We start from the raw sequence: 19,976 nt of genomic DNA on the forward strand, positions 1-19,976 counted from the left end.
TTATGGCAGCCCTAGGAAACAAGCACAGAGGTTTGAGTTTGTATTTTACTAGAGCCTTGGACTTTTTAAAAATGGTCAACTTTTGTGCACAAGATGTAAACTTTTCTCATGGAATCAGAGCCTGCAAATTCTAGTCCACATCTGAATTTTCCCATGATCATCTCAAGCAGCATTAGCTTGAGTTTCATCATCCAAAGCCAGAATGTCAGTGGAGATGTCTGTCGAAGTCTACCGCACAAGTCCCATTGCTGTTTGGGCTCCACCTTGAAAACAGTACTTCCTCCCAAATCCATCCTGATCACGCTCCTCAAGTAGTTTATTGGTTGTTAAACCAATTTCACTGTCACTGAACCAAATCCAACTCTGAGCGAGGCCGTATAAGACAGAGTCGACTGCCCCTTGGCGTGTCTGAGGCTGCAAATCTTCACAGAAGCAGAAGGCTTCCTCTTTCTCCCGGGGAGTGACTGGTGGGTTTGAACTGCTGACCTTGCAGTTAGCAGCCATTCAATGCATAAGCCATTATGCCATCGAGCTGACTTTTAGCTCATAGTGATCCCTATGACAGAGTAGAACTGCCCACAGTGTTTCCTAATGGCCATCTGGAAGAAAATGGCCAACCCTGTGGGGTTAGGTATGGTGTGTGAGTAGGTTCTAACCAATGAGGTGTGGGGAAGAGGTAAGGGAAATTTCTGGGAAATGTCCTTCAAAGGAGGGGATGTGTTCTTCCTCATCACCTCCTTTCTCCGCTGTCTAGGAGAACAGATGGAATGACTAGAACTTCAGCAGCATTGGGACAGGGGCCCTGACACTTGGACTGACCATTCTAGACATTTCAAATGTCAGAGACACAAATCTATTCTGGGGTTGTGGTCATCCCCCCTAAGCATTTTAGAGCTAAAATTTATTCCAGTGCATACAAGTAATAACTTCCAGAGAAAGCAAGTCTTCCAGGGAAAGTCAGTGATAAGAACAAATTAGAACCCCAAATGCGTCTGCGCACACATGCTTACAAAGGTAGCGTGGATTCGCAAACTAGGAAAGACTGCCATCCCGCTTACCTCGATCGAGAAGATGACAGGCTCCAGATCTTCATAGGTGATCTTTACCTTTTCGATCGCTCGCTTCACCTGGACCTCTGTCTCTGCAACCACAGCACAGATGAGCTGGCCCACACAAAGCACCTGGGAAACGTACACACAGGAAAGAGCTGGCAATTTCTGGGTGGGTGACGGGAGGGAGGTACACAGACTGGGTGCAGCCTTAATAATATCTGGTGTTGTCTTAGGTGTCATTGCTAAGCAATGATGATCACACTTGAGCCCCACTCAACTATAGGTACTTGGTGAAGATTTTTTGAATGAAAAAAAAGAAAGATACAATACAGGGTCCTATTGCCCATTTTACTCAATGACTGTAAACCCCAGCGGAGAGTGTGAGATTGGCCGTGACCCGACTCTGTTGTGTTCTTTATCAAGCTTGGTTCATGATGTCCTTTAAGAGTTTATAATGAGAACATAAAAAAAAAAGTCTGTCGCTAGATGACAGCCAACCTCTTCACCTAAAGTTCCGCGAAGAAGATGACGCTGCACCATCCCTTGGTCGGAGGAGAAACAGCTGTGTCAGATGGACCGAGGCGTGATAACGATTTTGTTTGTTGTGGTTAGGTGCCATTGAGTCAGTTCTGACTATAGAAACCCTGTATACAAGAGTCTGAAATGCTGCCCCGCCCTATATTATCTTCACAATTGTTCTTGATCTTTGAGCCCATTGCTGTAGCCACTGTGTGGATGCATCTTGTTGAAGGTCTTTTTTTTTTTTTTTGCTTGTTACTCTAGTTTACCCTGCATGATGCCCTTCTTCAGGGACTGGTTTTTCCTGACAACATATACAAAGCACGTGAGACGAAGTCTCCTCATCCTGGCCTCTAAGGAGCATTCTGGCTGTACTTCTTCCAAGACAGATTTGTTTGTTCTTTTGGAAGTCTATGGTCCTTTCAATATTCTTTTCTAGCATCATAATTCAAATTCATCAATTCTTCTTCTATCTTCCTATGTCAACATCCAACTTTCACATGCATGTGAGGCAATTGAAAATATCATGGCTTGGGTCAGGTGCACCTTAGTTCTCAAAGTAACATCCTTGCTTTTCAACACTTTAAGGGGATATTGTGTAGCAGATTTAGGTAAATGCAACACATCTTTTGATCTCTTGACTGCTACTTCCATGAGCATTAATTATGGCTCCAAGTAAGACAAAAATCCTTGACAACTTCAGTCTCTTCTCCATTTATCATGATGCTACCTATTGGTCCAGTTGTGAAGATTTTGGTCTTCTTTACATTGAGTTGCAATCCATACTTAAGGCTACAATCCTTGATCTTCATCAACAAGTGCTTCAAATCCTCCTCATTTTTAGCAAACAAGGTTGTGTCCTCTGCATATGGCAGGTTGTTAATAAGCCTTGCTCCAATCCATATCTTTCTCATTTTAAATTATGCAGCATGTCCTTGTTCTGTTTGCACAACTGTGTCTTGATCCATGTACAAGTTTGATATGAGCACAATGAAGTGTTCTGGAATTTCCATTCTTCTCAAGGATCCTAGTTTGCGGAATGCCTCAGCAGAGTTAATAAAACATATAGTTAATAAAATATAATCTGCTTTCAGTCAAGATCTATCTGATGCCAGCATGGTATTCCTTGTTCCACATCGTCTTCTGAATCAGGCCTGAACCTCTGGTAGCTCCATTGTTGGATGATCATCAGCAAAATTTTACTTGCATATGATGTTAATAATATTGTTTTATAATATGAGCTTTCTGTTGGGTCACCTTTCTTTGGAATGAGTATGCATAGGGGTCTCTTCCAGTCAGTTGACCAAGTAGCTATTTTCTAAATTTCTTGGCATAGGACCAGTGGTTCTCAACCTTCCTAATTCCATGGCCCTTTAATACAGTTCCTCATGTTGTGGTGACTCCACAACCATAAAGTAATTTTTGTTGCTACTTCATAACTGTAATTTTGCTACTGTTAGGAATTGGGTGGCCTCTGTGAAAGGGTTGTTCAACCCCCAAAGGGGTCACAACCCATAGGTTGAGAACCGCTGGCATAGACGAATGAGTGCTTTCACTGCTTCATCAGTTTGTTCAACCACTTTAATTGGTATTTTATAATTCCTGGAGCCTTGTTTTTGATGAATGCTTTCAGTGCTACTTGAACTCCTTCCTTCAGCACCATTGGTTCTTGCTCATGTGCTACCTCCTGAAATGGTGGGATGTCCACTAGTTCTTTTTGGTACAGTGACAGTGTATTGTTTCTATCTTCTTTTGATGCATCCTGCATCATTCAATATTTTGCTCATAGAATCTTTTAATATTGAAATTCAAGGCTTGAATTTTTCTCGAGTTCTTTCCATTTAAGATATGCTGGGTGTGTCTTTCCTTTTTGGTTTTCTAACTCTAGGTCTTAATACAGTCCGTTATATCAATTTACTTTGTCTCTTGAGGCTACCCTTAGACATTTTCTACCCAGCTCTTTTATGTCATCATTTCCCCCATGTACATTACTCAATGGTTCAGAGCAAGCTTCAGAGTCTCTTCTTATATCCATACTGATCTTTCATTTTCTTTCCTGTCTTTTTAATGATCTATTACTTTCTTCATGTATAATGTTCTTGATATCATCCCATAGCTCATCAGGTCTTCTGTCTCTAGTGTTCAATGCAGATAATCTGTTCTAGAGATATTCTTCAAATTCAGGTGGGATAGACTCAAGGTCATATTTTGGCTCCCAGGGACTTTCTTTAATTTTCTTCTGTGTCAACCTGAACTTACATATGAGCAATTGATAGTCTGTTCCATAGTGGACCCCTGGCCTCATTTTAGCTGTTGATAGTGAGCTTCTCAACTGTCTCTTTCCATTGATGTAGTCAATGTGATTTCTGTGTATTCCAACTGGAGAAATCCATGTTTGCTCACCTTTTGTGTGGTTGTAGAACAGTAGCTATGACGAAGAGTCATTGCTCTTGCAAAATCCTAGCAGATTATCTCCAGTTTCATTTCTAGCACCAAAGCCATAAGAGTGACAATAATAACCCTTACTGAGAGCTGTCACCTTCCAAGCATTGCTCTAAGCAGTCAGCATGCATGGACACACTTAACTCTCACAGCAGCCGAATAAGGGGTGTGCTGTGGTTATTCCCATTTTATAGACGATGAAACCAAAAGTCACATAGCTAGTGCGTGGAAGAGTTAGATCCTGATCATAGGCTGTCTGGCTCTAAAATAAAGTGCCCAGGGAATGACTGTTGAATTAAATGAAAAGGTCCAAGATAGCGAGGGTAACATCATTAAAAATGGGTATATGAGGGCATGTGGAAGGTTGCGGGTGGCGCAGGAAGTGGGTGGGGTGCTCAGAGTACATGACGGAGTGATTGTATCTTTTTTGGGTATTTCCCTTTCTAGATCTTTCTGACACCGATCAGTTCCTTGCATATATTCTTCAGATGAGACTGAGTTGACTTAAGAGCAGATAGTTAGGGGCACAGCTGTGACTCTCCACTTTAATGTAATATGTTTCCTTTTACTATCTTATTTCCTGTCTCCAGAAGAGTGGGTCTGAAAAAAGGATAACAGGAACAGAGAGGAACTAGAAGCCTCAGCTTTTACCCCTGCCCCCCCCCCCCCGCCCCAAGCCCCCACGGCAGAGATAGCTGGAAAGCAATGCACAGCCAGAGGAGCTGGTCCTTGGGGATTATCTGCACGGTCATCTGGGCAGGCTTTCTGTACCTCATCTACAGCCAGCAATTTGTCATCTGCTGCACCATTGGTTCCTGGAATATCCTCTGCTGTTATCACATCAACTACCCCTGGGAGTTCAAGGGCCTCAGATGAGTCAATCGAGCTGAGCAAAGATAAAATATTGAAGAAGTAGAAATCAGCAAACTTCAGGGCCCCAAGCCCAAGGAAGGGATAGCACAAAACAAAAGCAGCTGGCCCAACCGGGGATCCCTGAGCAGGGGTGGGGCATTCAAACGATGTACATACCCCAAAGATTAGAGACGCAAGTTCACCTAGAAACAGGCACCTTGTACAAAAGACCTGATCATTATTTCTAAAATCATCAGCTATTGAAAACTCCATGGAGTACAGTTCGACTCTGACACACACTGGGTCACATGAGTTGGAACTGACTTGAGGGCAACTGATCCCCCCTGGCCTACCTCCTAGTTTATGTCCTGACCACTGAGAATAGTCATGCTACGGAATAGGGGCCAGGAGGTGGGCTGCTGAGCCACATGGTAACAGTTTAGCTACAGGGAGGGCTGAGTGTGACTGTGGAAGAGAATGTATTTGTTTGAGAAGCTCAGATGGGGGCATGGACCACGTCGTCACTTCAGTGATTTAACTCCAGCTGAAGGTCAGCACTCTCTTCCAGTTGCTCCTGGAGTCACGCCTGACGCTGCAGTGGGAGACGAGGTGCTGTGAGGTGGAGGATGGAAGCAGGGAGCAGGGACTGGGTTTTTGTTCTTTCTCTCTCGATGGTCATTTCTGGATACTCTTCTCTGAGCTTTTGTTTGTTTTCTCTATTTTAGGTTCTTTAGGGTCAGGGCATTTCGGGGAAATGGGCATATTTCTCAGCGGGAATCCACAGTTGTACTTTTAAAAGGTGTTTCAAAATCTTTCCAGTGACTCACATGATCTTTGCATGGGCCCTGGTGCTGGTCACCAAGGCCATGACGAGTTCTTTATCCACCACAGGGATATCATCACAGAACACAGCTTCCCCGGTGGCATGTTTAAGACCTGACAGGTGCATGATGGGACGTCCAACTGGATCTTGGAGAGGTTGGTGCGAATCCACGCTCTGCAGAAGAAGACAAGAATCATTCTAGACATTTTTAATCCGAGAAGCGGCCTGGCCATTTGCCAGCACTTCTTGAGCAGTCACATGGTCCCTCTCAGAGAACAAGACACTGGAGGGAGTTAAATGGTGAGAGTGGCAGTTTCATGATGTAACCAGGATGGGGAATTGGCATTCTAATTCGGTGCCAATGCCTCAGACCAGGCCAGCCTTGTGGCAGAATTGTCAAGGGGGTGAAGGGCACACAGGCTTCTCCCTGTGAGGCACATTCCCTTTCATCTGCCTCCCAGGGGATCTCCCCCTCTGCTCTCTCACCTCTCACCTTTCCAACAATAAACCTGTCTGCACAGAAGGTGATGGGGATGACAAAATCTAATGTGATGGAAGGTGTGAAATTAGGAGTCAGGGGCGGGAAGAGTATAGTACGGCCATGAAGTCCACCCAGATCGGGACTAAGGAGCTTTGGCAGCCCTTTAAAGCTCCACCAAACCGTACTGGGAGATTACTAGGGAGCCCAAGAAAGTGTTTATTCTGGAACTGTCCTCAGCAAAGGTGTCCTGAAGTGACATTTGCAGCGGGAGGAGCTGTTCTCCTGTAAAGATAGAACATTTCGTAATTGCCCTACAAGAATGAGGCGGTCCATTCTGCACAGGACCCTTGCTTTATTGACTGGAGATTAAAATTTTGCAATCGGGGCTAAAGGCTGCACCTTGTTACTCTCCAGCCCTGTCCTTTCCCCACACTGGGCCCAGCTGTGCCCATGCCCACCGAGCATCACTGTGAGGAACTCGCAGGTAATTGCAGATGAGTCAGAGTCTGATGGCACCAGGTCAGTGCAGCCTTGAATAGCTGGAGCTACAGCTCCCACCTGATCTCAGATCCCCGGTTGCCCTGACATGACCGGAACAAAGAGCCAGTGTGCTGGGAACAGCTAGAAAGTCAGACTTAAAACAACCCCCCAACACTCTGAGAAGCTTACTGGGTGGTACAGTTAAGAGCCCATCTCATCCTGAGGGAGGATAAGGGATGGACTTTGGGGCCAGGGCGTGGCACCTCACAAGTTTCATCTGGAAAACACTCCGAAAGGCCAACAAACTGACCTTGAACTACTAGCAATTTTTCTATCTTTTTGTTTTGTCTTTTTTTTTTAACCTTGTAAATTTTGTATGTTAGTGGCTTTTATGCTTATCAGTGTGTTGGTGTTGCTGCTGTCGAAGCCATGTGCCACTTGGGCGCTGTCAAAGTTATCCGCATTTGTATGCACATATTGCTATATCAGCAGGTCCACCTAGACAAGATAGGCTGGACAAACAATGAGAGAAGAAAATTACGGAACCAACAGTCCTGGAGCGACATGAGAGCGTGGGATGTAGGGGAAGGGAGGAGGTGTCGCCCAACACAGGGACAAGGGAACAGCGAGTGGTTCAAAACCAGAGGAGGGAGGGGAGGGGAGGACTGGTAGGGAGTGCCCAAGAGCAAGGTAACTGAGAGGAATTACTGAAACCAGAATGAAGGCTGAACATGGTAGTGGGACGGGAGGAAAGCGAAAGGAAATAGAGGAAAGGAGTAGGAGGCAAAGTGCATACAGAGAAGCCTAAATACAGACATGTACATATGTAAATATATTTATGATTATGGGGGAAATAGACTTATGTGCATATATTTATAGGTTCAGTAGTAGGGTAGCAGATGAACATTGGGCCTCCTCACACATACTCCCCCAATACAATAGCACCTCACCCTGCTAAACGGTCATTGCATGATACCCACCTTCTGGACATGATCACGGAAGACAGACGTGTGTGTAAGCAAACATGGTGAAGAAAGCTGATGGTGCCCAGCTATAAAAAAGATAGCGTCTGGGGTCTTAAAGGCTTGAAGGCAAACAAGCGGCCATCTAGCTCAGAAGCAACAAAGCCCACAGAGAAGAAGCACGCAACCTAAGCGAATACAAGGTGTTGAAAGGACCATGTAGCAGACACCAAGGAACAAAAACAATCATTGTGTGATCACCTTCCTCACATAAATGCTGAAGACGAAGGTGTGCATAAGCAAGTGTGGTGAAGAAGGCTGATGGTGCCCGGCTACTGAGAGATATAGCGTCTGGGGACTTAATGGCTTGAAAGCAAACAAGCGGCCATCTAGCCCAGAAGCAACAAAGCCCACATAGAAGCAGCACACCAACATGGGTGATCGTGAAGGGCAGAGGAGACCAGGTCTCAAACAACAAAGGCGGGGGGTGGGAATCACATCACCGTGAATGAGGGGGAGTGTGTGATGGGGACCCAATGCCCATCTGTAGACAGCTGGACATTCCTTGCAGAGGGGTAGTGGGGAGGGGATGAGTCACTCAGGGTTCAGTGTAGCAACAGTGAAACTCAAAACCTTCCTCTAGTTCCTGAACGCTTCCTCCCCTCCCAATTATCATGACCCCAATTCCACCTTGCAGACCTGGTTATACCAGAGGATGTACAGTGGTGCAGTAGGGATCTGGAAACACAAGGAATCTAGGACGGACGAACCCCTCAACACCCGCGGTGGGAGTGGTAACACCAGGAGGGAAGGGGGTGTAGAAAGGGAGAACCGATCTTGGAGATTTATGTGTAACCTCCTCTCTGGGAGATGGGCAATGGGAAGGTGGGTGAGGGGAGACGACGGGCAGTGTAAGATAAGATATAATAATTATTTATAAACTATCAAGGGACCAGGGGGAAGGGAGAAGTGAGGGGGAGGGGGAGGGAAAAAAGGAAAACAAGCTGATTCCAGGAACCCAAGTGGAAGGCAAATTTTGAGAATGACGAGTGCAACGAATGTATAAGGGTGCTTTACACAATTGATGTTTGTATGGACTGTGATAAGAGTTGTATGAGCCCCAATAAAAATATTTCTTAATAATAAAAAAAGAGTTCATCTCATAAAGTCTAGGTGTCAGTTCAACCCACTGACCTGGTACGTTTGGATTCCCTGGGTCATTCCCACAGGCAAATCTTCCAGAGCGCTTAGGAAACGAGCTGGAATTTCAGGATAACGCCGACTGCCGCCCTGAGAAGGGATTCAGAATAATAAAGAACGAGGGTTAGTCTAGGATTCAGATGGGCTCTGGTTTCTGGGAAAGTGAATTTGGCTTTTGTAGCCATGACTAATGTGCAAATAATTAATGTGCTGTTGCTAGCTCAAAGATTGGTAGTTCAAGTCCCCCCACGGTTCCTTGGAAGGAAGTCTTAGCAATTTACTGAGGAAACAAAAAACAAAAACAGAACAGCCATTGAAAGCCCTGGGGAGCCGAGCTCTACTCTGACATACTTGAAGTTGCCTTGAGCCAGAATCCACTTGATAGATTTTTTTTGGTGGAGGGGGGGGGGGGCACGGGACCAGGAAGAGAGGGAAGGGAAGTATCTGAAGCCAGGATTTTTAAAAAAATCCATGAAGCTACAAAGGCAAGGCAGTCTGGTAAGCCAGATCCACACTTTTTGCCCTTGGTCTCTGCCCCCCACACTTGACCCCGGGATGTGGAACTAGACTGGGCTGAATCTGATCCTCACGCCACCCCGAGGGGAGCGGTGCCTGCAGGTGAGCTGGTCCCCAGAAAGGAAGAGCAGCAAGAAGACTTCCCGCTGGATAAACTGTACGGGCAGGAGCCGGGATCCACCGCCCACAAAACAGACTCGATCCTGATGGGTTTCCTCAGAAATGCCTTGAAGCAGAAAAGAAGTGGCAGCGAGAGTTGTCCTGGGGAATGTGGTCCGTGAGGGTCTTCCCCTGAGGAGCTGGCAGCCAGAAGCCCTACGAAGAGCGGGTCCTTGGGGCTGGGGTCAAGGTGAAGGGACAGGGAGGGCAGGGGCGAGAGTTGTCCTGGGGAATGTGGTCCATGAGGGTCTTCCCCTGAGGAGCTGGCAGCCAGAAGCCCTATGAAGAGCGGGTCCTTGGGGCTGGGGTCAAGGTGAAGGGACAGGGAGGACAGGGGAGGACAGTTGTCCTCAGGGTCAGAGGAGGAGGAGAAGGCTCCTGGATGCTAGAAAATCAATCTAGAGCAGAAAAATGTCCAGGAAGCAGTGTTTTCAGAACGAAACCCCCTCACATCCAAAGTCACTGTCATGGAGTCGGTTGTGACTCATGGCCTAGATAGGCCAGAGGGACCCTGTGCAGCATCTTCAAGGGAGCAGAAAGCTCATCTTTCTACCTAGAGAGGGGGGGGGGGATGAGAAAGAGAAAAAGGAGCACAGAGGAGAGGAAAGAGGGAGAGAAGAGAGATAGGGAAGGTGTTTACTTTTGCTTCATTTATTCCAGAAGCTTCCAATCTGAACATTTTAGAAACAAGCCATTTAAATCTGAGCAGATACATAAGCTTGGTGGTTTTGAAATATAAAGTCTCATTTCATATTTCATATAAATATCTAGAATTAGCAAAACAGTCTCTAAGGATGCAAAGCCAACCCGTGGCTGCCCCGGGCAGGGGTGGGTGAGTCAACAGTGAAGGGGCACAAAGCACTGTGGGGTGTCTTCTTTGTGGGAGGCTCACACAATTGTGCACACTTGTCAAAACTCACTGAATTTACAGAGGTGCATTTTATAGTTTGGAAATTATACTTCGCTAAAGTTGATTTTGAAAGAAAGTTGCCTGCTAGAGGCGGGGCACCAACTTTCTATCCTGAGCGTGTGCAGGAAACAGGTGCTGCGCTCCATGTAGCCCTCGGGCTGCATCTCCGTGGAGGGCCGGCTGGGATATGGCAAGGCCTGGGATTTTGTGGCAGTTGGGAACAGTCCTGGGAAAGCTGTGAGTTCAGGGCTGCACACTCCACCGCACTGCCACGGAGTCAATCCCAACTCCTAGCCACTCTATAGGGCTGGGAAGAGTTGTCTCTGAGTGTCTGGAACTGGAATTGTCCACAGGAGAGGAAAGCCTCATCTTTCTCCCAAGGAACTGCTGGTGGGTTTGCACTTCAGAGGCGCTGTCCCCCACACAACGCACTGTGCCCCCGAGCAGCACATGACACACAGAGCACTTACGGGCACTGAGCACCGCTCTAGCAGTTTCTGGAGTTCTCGCAGAACTTCTAGGTAGAACTTGAAGAAGAAGCTGACAACCAGAGTCCTCTTGAATTCTACCCTCCCCCCCGGAGCGGAGGCGGGCAGAGAGACTTCCTCCAGAAGCAGCCTGCAAGCCTCATCCAGCATCAGCTCATTCCAGTGCCTGGCGGGGTGGGCAGCGAGGAAGGAATCAGTTCACAGATGGCAAACAATACAAAATAACCAACAACACACCAAAACAACCCCAAACCATAACCTGGTTGCTCTTGAGCAGGTCTGACCCTTGGCAACCACGGGTGAATCAGAGTAGATCTGTGCTCCATAGGTTGGTGTTTTTTTTTGGGGGGGGGGTGTCATGGGAGTGGTGGGGTAATAAATATATAACAGAGCATTTGCCATTTTTTGGAATCTGTAAACATACTGTTCACAGACATTTATTGAGTTCCCTTAGCATTAACCATTCCCAAATGCTCCATTGTTATGGCAGCAGAGTTTGGGGAAGCAGGTGGCCTGGCCTTTCTTCCAAGGTGGACTTTACCCTCTGACCTTTAATTGGCAGCTTAGTGTGCGAAGCACTCACACTACTCGGGGCCCCTTGGATGCCACATCTTGGACGGTGACATTTTAGAGACCCTAGGACTCCTCTCCTGAATTGCACCTGGAAGATGGACATTGAACAAGGAAGAATGACGACGAATTGATGCATCTGGATTGCGGTGCTGGAAGAGGAGATTGAAGTTCCGAGCACCGCTGAAAGGACAAAACAACCTGCCTTGGAAGAAGTGCGGCCAGAGTGCCCCTGAGAGGCAAGGATGGCGAGACTTCATCTTATGTCCTTCGGCCATCTTGTCAGGGGGGACCCGTCCCCGGCGAAGGCCATCCTGCTAGGTAAAGTGGCTGCAACAAGGGGTTTAAGTGTAGGAACAATTGTGAGGATGGCATGAGACCGGGGGCGGGGTGTGTGTGTGTGTGTGGTGGTGCGTGTGTGTGTGTTTCTGTTCCCTTATGCAGAGGGTCGCTAGGGTCAGAACTGACTGGACAGCACCGAGCAACCACGACAGGCCTCCTCTTTTGAGTCGAAGGGAACTTTGAAACTCTGAACTTTGAAATTACCTTGGGAAAGCAGGCTTAACAGCGTGAGGAAGAGACCTGCACCCCTGCAACATGCTGGGGGACCAGGCACACGTGAAAGCCAGAAAATCAATCAACTGACGCTGAGCGCCGGGGTGCCAGGGCCTGAGCAGGACTCAGGAAGAGACCCAGTATCCTCGGCGGTGGGGGCCTATCCCAAGCCAACCGTGGGGGGTGTGCTGGACTGTGGGTATGAGAGCCAGATGGGAGATCACCTGCCCGCCCCACTCAGTCCTGGGCTATTTGTTCATCTAAAGGCGTGGCCCGGTGAGTTTTGGTTCATTTAGCAAAGTGACAGAGAGCCCCAGCAGGGCTTAGACAGAGAGAGTCCAGTCTACGCAGAGCTGTGCCAACAGTGGGCAGGCTCAGCCTTCCCGGTGTCTTTGAAAGGCCAGGGCGGGAGCTCACCTCCCCAGGAGCTGCTGGCAGGACCGCTGTGCGCTGACTGTCGCAGCCCCCAGCCCTCCGTAGGCGAGGCTCAGGTCCGCAATGGTGTCTGTGCCGTCCTCAAAGAGCACTCGCATGCCAGCGGTCACATCCGGCAGGGCGTTTTGCCGGCACTCAGCCTGCCGGAAGGCTGCCACAAATTCCCACTGTGGGGACAGAAACCATTGGGCGTGATTGGATAGGACTAGACACAGAGCATAGCTTTTGCTTCTTGGTGCCACTGATCAATCACCTGGGCTCACTCTAAAGGGACCAAAGGAGGCATGCTACCAGGAGAGGATGGCTCAGCTGCTTTCTCTTTCACAGGGAGAGTGCTGTCTTCCCCAAAGCCCCTCCAAGCAGCCCTGGAGGCCCTCAAGGAGCAGAGATCCCAGGCCCTTTCCCTCTGGGGCCAGGATGCTGTGGAAATTCACACTGGGAAGCAAGTCCAGGGACTCTGTTTCCAGGTAGCGTCCCCTGTCCCCTCTAGTCTCTGGATGCCTTTGGCCCTGGGAGGGTGGAGGACACCCATTGCAATTCCTTGGTGTGTAGACCTGGTCACATTCCATTTTACAAAGCTCCAGAGGAACTTCCCAGTGTCTGTGGGCTAGGGGATCTTGAATCAGGAGAAGGAGTCTGGTGGGTTGACGGCTGCCCCGGTCGGTCCCTCAGCCTCAGGACCTTTCGTTGGTTTTGGAAGACAACCTGTGCCTTCAGTAGTTTGTGGCTGTGCAGCCACTGCGTTCCCTCAAGGGCGAGTCAGCCTCTGCCTGTCACCTGCCCGTAGATGGATGCACGTATGGCTGGAGACAGGTTGAAAAGTTGTGTTTCTAAAAAGATATATGGTCCTAACCGGCCCGTACTTGCGAATGTGGCCTGGTTTGGACAGGAGAGCTTTGAAGGTGCGATGATTTAAGGTATACAGAGCAGGGTGGGTCCTGGTCCAAGACGAAGTTGATTTTGGACTTGCAGCCTCCATAACTATGAGCCAGGACATTCCTGCTGTTTGACCCCACGCAGACTGTGGTCATGGGCTAGGGCAGCCCTCGGAAACGAGTAGTCAGAAGGAAAATCAAATGTCCGAAAACATGACTTCATATTGACTTCCTCTCGAACCAGGCAGCCTCGTGGCTTATGGGCTGGGTGAGTGTATGTGTGAGTGTATGTGTGAGTGTGAATGTATGTATATGTGTGAGTGTATGTGCATGTGTAAGTATATGAGTGTACGTGTATATGTGAGTGTATGTATATGTGTGAGTGTATGTGCATGTGCATGTGTGAGTATATGAGTATATGTGTACGTGCCAGTGTATGTGTATATGTGAGTGTATGTATATGTGTGAGTGTATGTGCATGTGTGAGTGTATGTGTATGCATGTATATGTGTATGTGTGAGTGTATGTGCATGTGTGAGTATATGTGCATGTGTGAGTGTATGTGCATATGTGAGTGTATGTACATGTGTGAGTGTACATGTATGCGTGAGTGTACATGTATGTGTGAGTATATGTGTATGTGCATGTGTGAGTGTATGTATATGTGCATGTGTGAGTGTATGTGTGAGTGTATGTGCATGTGTGAGTGTATGTGCATGTGAGAGTGTATGTGTATGTGTGAGTGTATATGTACGTGTGAGTGTATGTATATGTGTGAGTATATGCATATGTGTATGTGTGAGTGTATGTGTCTCACTCTGAAAAGACTGTCAACTTGAATTCAGGTACAGCTTTGTGGGTGAGAACAGGGAACAAAGAGGGAGGACAAAGTTGGGTGCCACTTGGGTGGCCCAAGCAGCCCCATTGATCCTGTGTCAGCACAAAAGCCAGGAAGCCCTCCTGTTCCTAATAACTGATGGTGTGGCGAGAGGGGACACTAGGGGGTTGGCCCCAGCCTCCATGTCCGTGTTACACAGAGAAGCTTTAGTTCATGGCCAGACAGCTTTCACTTGTGCCTCCCAGAAGCCCTTTGGACACCGGGCATGGAAGCAGCACCTCATTACTGATGACTGGTTAGGGACTTAAACCGGTTTGAACTGGTTTAGTCAGAGCTGATGGAACAAAACTGTAACTGAGCTAAAGTAAGAACAATCGAGTTGTCCTAAATAAGCATAGGAACGGGGAAAATGATGGGTAGACGCCTTGGAGCAGAGATTTGGGAGCTGTGTGGTGAGCCTGGTGCGTGAGGTGGAGTGATTGGAGGGCCTGTGGAGAGTGACCCACTTCAAAGCAGGGCAGTTAGCTGCCCACTTGCAGCAGACACACCGGTTCCCATTCTGCTCGGAATTCAACGGGCAAGAGATTTCCACACTCAACTCTAGTTTTCTAAGCGAGAAATGAAGTTTCTAGCAGGGCTTCGACATGTCATTTTTCTGATTGCAGATGTCATTCTAGTTCACCCAACCTGTAAAGCTTTGGGGTCTGGTCCAGTTTTGCTTCTTCACCAAAACTGAACAGGGAAAACCTGTTTGAAGGCCTGTGCCTGAGGGCCTGGTCCTGGGCCAGCCCACGGCAACAAGGAACAGCTTGGTAGAGTCTTTCCTTTCCTTCCATCCGCTGTCAGATTTCCAAAGATGCCTGCAACAGTTAGGAGAAGGGCCCCCCCCCCCTAAAAAATGCCAACATCAGAATTCTTACCTTGCGAGAGTGAGGGATATGCACAGATTCCAAAATTTCCTCTGGCTTCAGGTCTGCACTTGCCAACCCCGCGAGAAAATGTTGGTTCAGAGGGATCTGGCGCACTCCTTCTGTTGAAGGAAATGACATGTCTGCCCAGTCAAACAGGGAAGCACGAGCCTTCTGTGCTTTTAAATGTCAACAGTGGCAAAGGAGCTGCCATCCTTGCAAGCAGGGGTGCAGAGGTTTGCGTCTGTGACAGATACAGGGCCCATTCCATCCCTGTCCCGGAGGGGAGGCGCGGGCTGTAGCCTGAGGGAATTGCTCTTTTCTTCTTGGTGTAACTGAGTGTGAACCCTGGTCTCCACCCACCTCAAAGCCCGCCAGACCCGTGTGACTGTCCTTCTCTCAGATTGGTGACTGGCTAATTAAAGCCCATCTATTTAAGGTGCAGAATTGAGGTAACTAACTGCCCAGGCCTCTTCAGCCAACCAACCAATCAGCCAATCATCAATACCTCAAGTCCCAGATGCACGCGGTGGCGCTGGTTGGAACTGGGGATGCCCTGGTGGCATACTGGCTATGGGCTGGACTGCTAGCCACAAGGTCAGCATTTGGAGACCACCGACTCAGGGAGAAAGAGGAGGCTTTCTCCTCCCATGAAGAAATACAGTCTCAGGAACCCACAGGTTCTTCTACTCTGTCCTGCAGGGTCATTAGGCGTCGGAGTTGACTCACGGGCGTGAGTTTGATTTAGGGTTTTGATGTGCTAGCCAGCAAACACCTCAGGGAAGGTTCGATGTTTGGGAGGCCTTTCCCAGAAGTCCCTGTGGGGCAGGGTTTGGATTGTCTCCTTAGAGCCCAGGGCTGGGGTCCCGGTCAGCACACAGGACGCATCAGAGTGTAAGTGACTGGCTGAGTGAGGCGGAGACAGGGAGGGGTCCACGAGGGGCTGTAGGTGAGAAAGAGGGAGAAGCAGAAGGGGCACTTGAGAATCCGAGGCCCTGTGGGGAGAGGCCCACAAGCCTGGGGGAGGAAGCGGCAAGCACCCAGGCTTGTCAGGAGTGCACACCCCCTGCCGCCTCTGCAAGAGCTCCAGCCGTGCGGTTGAGCTGCTCAGAGGTGCCGGGCACGGGGACAGGCACGGTATGTCCACACAGGGCTGAGGCTGGTCTCCTCCTCAGATGGCACCAGACACCCCCTTCCTCCCTGAGGCTGCGTTCCCCACACTGAATGGAAACCAGGGTTCAGTGCTCCCTAACACAAGAGCCTTAAGTTGTTGTTTAGAGGGTCTAGGAAAGCTTACCTGTGGAGATCAGATTGAGCGTGGCATTGCCCACGGCCAGAATTGGATTGAGATCCGAGTAGTGATGCCTGCTTATAACATGTCCCCCTAGGGACTAAAGAGAAAACGTTACAGCTCATCATCCTGCCCCAGACTCCTGCGCCCCATAAACACCTGCTGCTAGTTCTCCTAGTGGCCCGCGAAAGGGGCTAGAGAAGCCTTGGTTGGCTCAGTCCTTTCTACCCTCCCAGAGGGGACTCAGTTCAGAGTGTCCAGGAGGCCTTGCCACCTCCTCCTTGGGACAGGCAGAGAGAGGACTCCGTGATCACTAACAGTGACATGGCACGTGGTATGTTCCATGTTGTATTATCAAACTCCTTTACACATGTTTATTCAACCCTCACAGAAACCCAATGGGATGGCTGCCATTGCCCGATTTTACAGAGGAAGATACGGACGGATGGACTGAGAGGTGAGGACACTTGGCAAATTCTGCCATTTAGGCAGTGGCCGGGCTGGGGTTTAAGCCTAACCAGCCAGTTCTGAAAGGCACCCCCTCATGGGAGGTGGCGGTGCTGGCTACAGACATGTCCTCCTGCCATGGACACACAGGTTCTCCGGCTTCATTTAGCTCGAGCCTCTGACGGTCTGAGTCACCAGGCTTAATAAGGGCGGCCGGTGTAGGCGAGCAGGCATCCACCTGTTTGTCTGCTCCTTCGGAGGGCTCATTTGGATCTGATTGGATTTACAGCTTCTCAGAACACAGAGAGGAAATGAGTGGCCATTCCGCTCAATACTCCTCTCCCCACAGAGTGATGGATTGGACAGTGACCATGAGGTTTCTGTGGTCTCGGTTGTGACATCAGAGAAGACAGGGACACCTCCCCCTCCTCCCCCCGCACTAGGGGCAGCTGGAATATCGAGTTCCCGTTTCTACTGCGCCGAAACCTACCTCCTCGGATGCCACCTATCCGTCCATTGTATTTCTATCCTTTGTGATCGGTCCTTAGGAATCTTCAAACATAAGAAGGGGGTTCTCACATTCCCTCTGACTATGTCCCCGCCTCTCCTCCAGCCTCTCCTCTTTTGATGTGGTTCCCAGTCCCTCACCCTCCGGCCACCGACTCCTTGACCTGCTCCAGGAATCCAGTCAGGTTCTCAACAGGCTGAGGACTTTCATACAGACCTGCCCTCTCCCTGTCCTGCGTGTGCCAGGATTTCTAACGTGTGCCTTGGCGTCTGTAGTGGGGAGGGGTCTGTGTAGCCCGCCTCTCTTCTTTCTTCTGCAGTTGTAAGCAACCACACCTCAGAAGGGACCTCCCTGATCTGTTTTCTCCAGCCTTGGCGAGAAAATTCTGTAATGAGTTCTCATCGGTTTTGGACAGATGTGTTCACCGAAAACACCTGTGAGTAAAGTAGAGACCCCGCAACTAACCGTATCGAGTAGAGTACCTGTTGATGAATGCAACCTCAGGCTCCCGTAGGTTCTCGGAAATCTGCCGAACCGGGGCCTTTTCTGCCTGTGTGGCTTACTTACCCCCTCGATGGAACTGAACTTACAGGTCTCTTTTAACTGAGTAAATATCCGTTCTGCCTGGTATTTCAATCTGCTGAGACCCATCTGCCTACTGGTTCTACCAATGCACCTTCCAACATGACAGTATGAATAGGCACTGTGTGCCCAGGGACCCCCGCCAGGGAACATACTGCCATATTCCGGATCTGCTGGCCGGCCAGACTTTTCAGATGTTTCAGCAGGGCCCGGTAGGTCTGCGTCTTCTCCTCTGGGAGCTCAGAAATGATCTCAGCCAAGACGTCCCTCACCTCGGCCAGGCTGCAGCCAGCACCTAGAGTCAGTCCTGGAAGGCAAATGTTTTTTATTGGTGACGTGGGAAGAACTGTTTACTGTAATCATAGATCCAGGTTCTCAGTGGCCAGCTAAGATTCAAACACGGCACAGACACCATACTTCCCGATCAATTAAATCAGGACCTGGGAGCCTGGGACATTATAAAACGCTCCCCCGGTGACACTCCTGTGCAGCCAGGGCTGGAACCCCGTGAATTAGTCCATATTTTCTTTAGACAAGTGAGAAAACAGAAGCCCCAGGAGAAGGCATGGTAGTAACAACTAGCAAGTGACGGAGCCTATTAGAATGTCCCGTGACCCCCTCCTGAAGGATGGATGAAGGTGAATCGATGCCAAGCTGTTCTGTGACCGGGCGTTAAAATGATGACAATGGCGTCAGCACAATGGCAGAGCTCACTCGGTGCCCTAGGCCATTGCCTAAAATCAGCACGGCCTCGACTGCCAAGTTTTGTGTTTTCACAGGTAGTGCCCATCCTCAAAATCTTCAACAAGATGTTCCGGAGGGGCACCTGCTGAGCTGAACAAATGCGGCTTGTGCAAGAAGCTGCCCCAGACATGACCCTTTTAGTTGTTGGGAGGGTGGGGGATTTGAGGGTCCATAGGGAAGGCCCTAGGAAGCTGGGCAGTGGGGTCAGCCCCCAGGGGATGGGACAGTGCTCTCGGCTCATTGGTAAGAAAGTAGCCAACGACCATAGTGCTCGTGTGCTCTGGCAGGATGTCACCACTAGCTTTAGTCCTCTCCAGGAGAGATGCCCTGGGTCCAAATCAACCTTCGAAGGGAGAAGTTGTCACCCTGACCATCAGGAGAGGACTTTTCAGTTTGTCTTTTACTCTTTCAGAGGTTTGCAGACTGCAGTGCGCACACGGAGCGTTCAAGTTGACATCTCCAACAGGCTGTTTGCCCGGGGACTCTGTTTTCCGCCTGTTTCAGGCTGGGTTTGGAATTTTCTACTGTTGATGGCTCTTCCAGAAGCTATTGTTCTCCCAGGTAGCCTTATTTTCCTGACTCGGACTTGGCACAGTGCATCCCCACTGCCTACCAGCCCACCCACACTGCACCTTTCTCCCGAGGAGAGGCGGGTGGATTTGAACGGCTGGCCTTGCGGTTATCAGCCCAACACCTAACCACAATACCACCAGGACTCCTAGATGGCAGCTTGTAGGTGGTTCATTAGGCTCTTTTTTGTTCACAGAAGCCCCGGTGATTTTATGCATTAGGCTGTGATCCACATGGTTGGCAGTTTGAAACCACCAGCAGCTCCTCAGGAGTAAGACCGGGCTTTCTACTCCGGTAAGCAGGCTCAGAAACCCAGAGGGTGGGGGGTCAATATGAGTCAGCATTGGCTCGATGGCAGTGAGTTTGGTTTTTAGTCAACAGCCAGCTAAGGAGGAAAAACTGGGAACACCATATTTGTAAAAATAGTTGGTCTGAGAAGCATGTCGTTAAAACAAAAGCCTCTTTCTGAGACTCAAACAGAGCTTTGCAACACATTTTCCCTCCCATCTATATCTTTCCAATACGCATGGAGCTGAGAGATTACGCTGTGGCGGAATTTGATTGTTCACTGGGGTCGCCGAGCAACGACTTAACCTGACCCGTCAATGGGCGATGAGCAGATTAGCCATGAGCACTGGTCTGACGCTCTCAAGCCATTTGTTTTCCTGATTTCCTTTAGCGGGGTAATGAATTCCTTCATTTTATTTTATTTATTCACTTTACAGAGCTCGCTCCTGAAGGCCTGATCTGTAGAGGTGTACTGTGCTGC

At 49.1% G+C, this 19,976-nt stretch overlaps 1 protein-coding gene across 1 annotated transcript in view; it reads right to left on the reverse strand.

Moving 5' to 3' along the window:
- LOC142423836 (aldehyde oxidase 2-like) overlaps positions 1-19,976 on the reverse strand; it is a 95,373-nt gene that overhangs the window by 42,904 nt on the left and 32,493 nt on the right. The window contains exons 11-19 of the mRNA XM_075528945.1: positions 18,049-18,200; positions 16,363-16,456; positions 15,078-15,187; positions 12,427-12,611; positions 10,883-11,050; positions 8,806-8,893; positions 5,693-5,862; positions 4,785-4,899; positions 1,059-1,181 (exon numbers count right to left, since the gene is read on the reverse strand). Coding sequence (XP_075385060.1) covers positions 1,059-1,181; positions 4,785-4,899; positions 5,693-5,862; positions 8,806-8,893; positions 10,883-11,050; positions 12,427-12,611; positions 15,078-15,187; positions 16,363-16,456; positions 18,049-18,200 — 1,205 coding nt within the window. The remainder of the gene's footprint in view (positions 1-1,058; positions 1,182-4,784; positions 4,900-5,692; positions 5,863-8,805; positions 8,894-10,882; positions 11,051-12,426; positions 12,612-15,077; positions 15,188-16,362; positions 16,457-18,048; positions 18,201-19,976) is intronic.

The sequence above is a fragment of the Tenrec ecaudatus genome, chromosome 13 (assembly GCF_050624435.1).
Source record: "Tenrec ecaudatus isolate mTenEca1 chromosome 13, mTenEca1.hap1, whole genome shotgun sequence".
NCBI classification, from domain to species: Eukaryota; Metazoa; Chordata; class Mammalia; order Afrosoricida; family Tenrecidae; genus Tenrec; species Tenrec ecaudatus.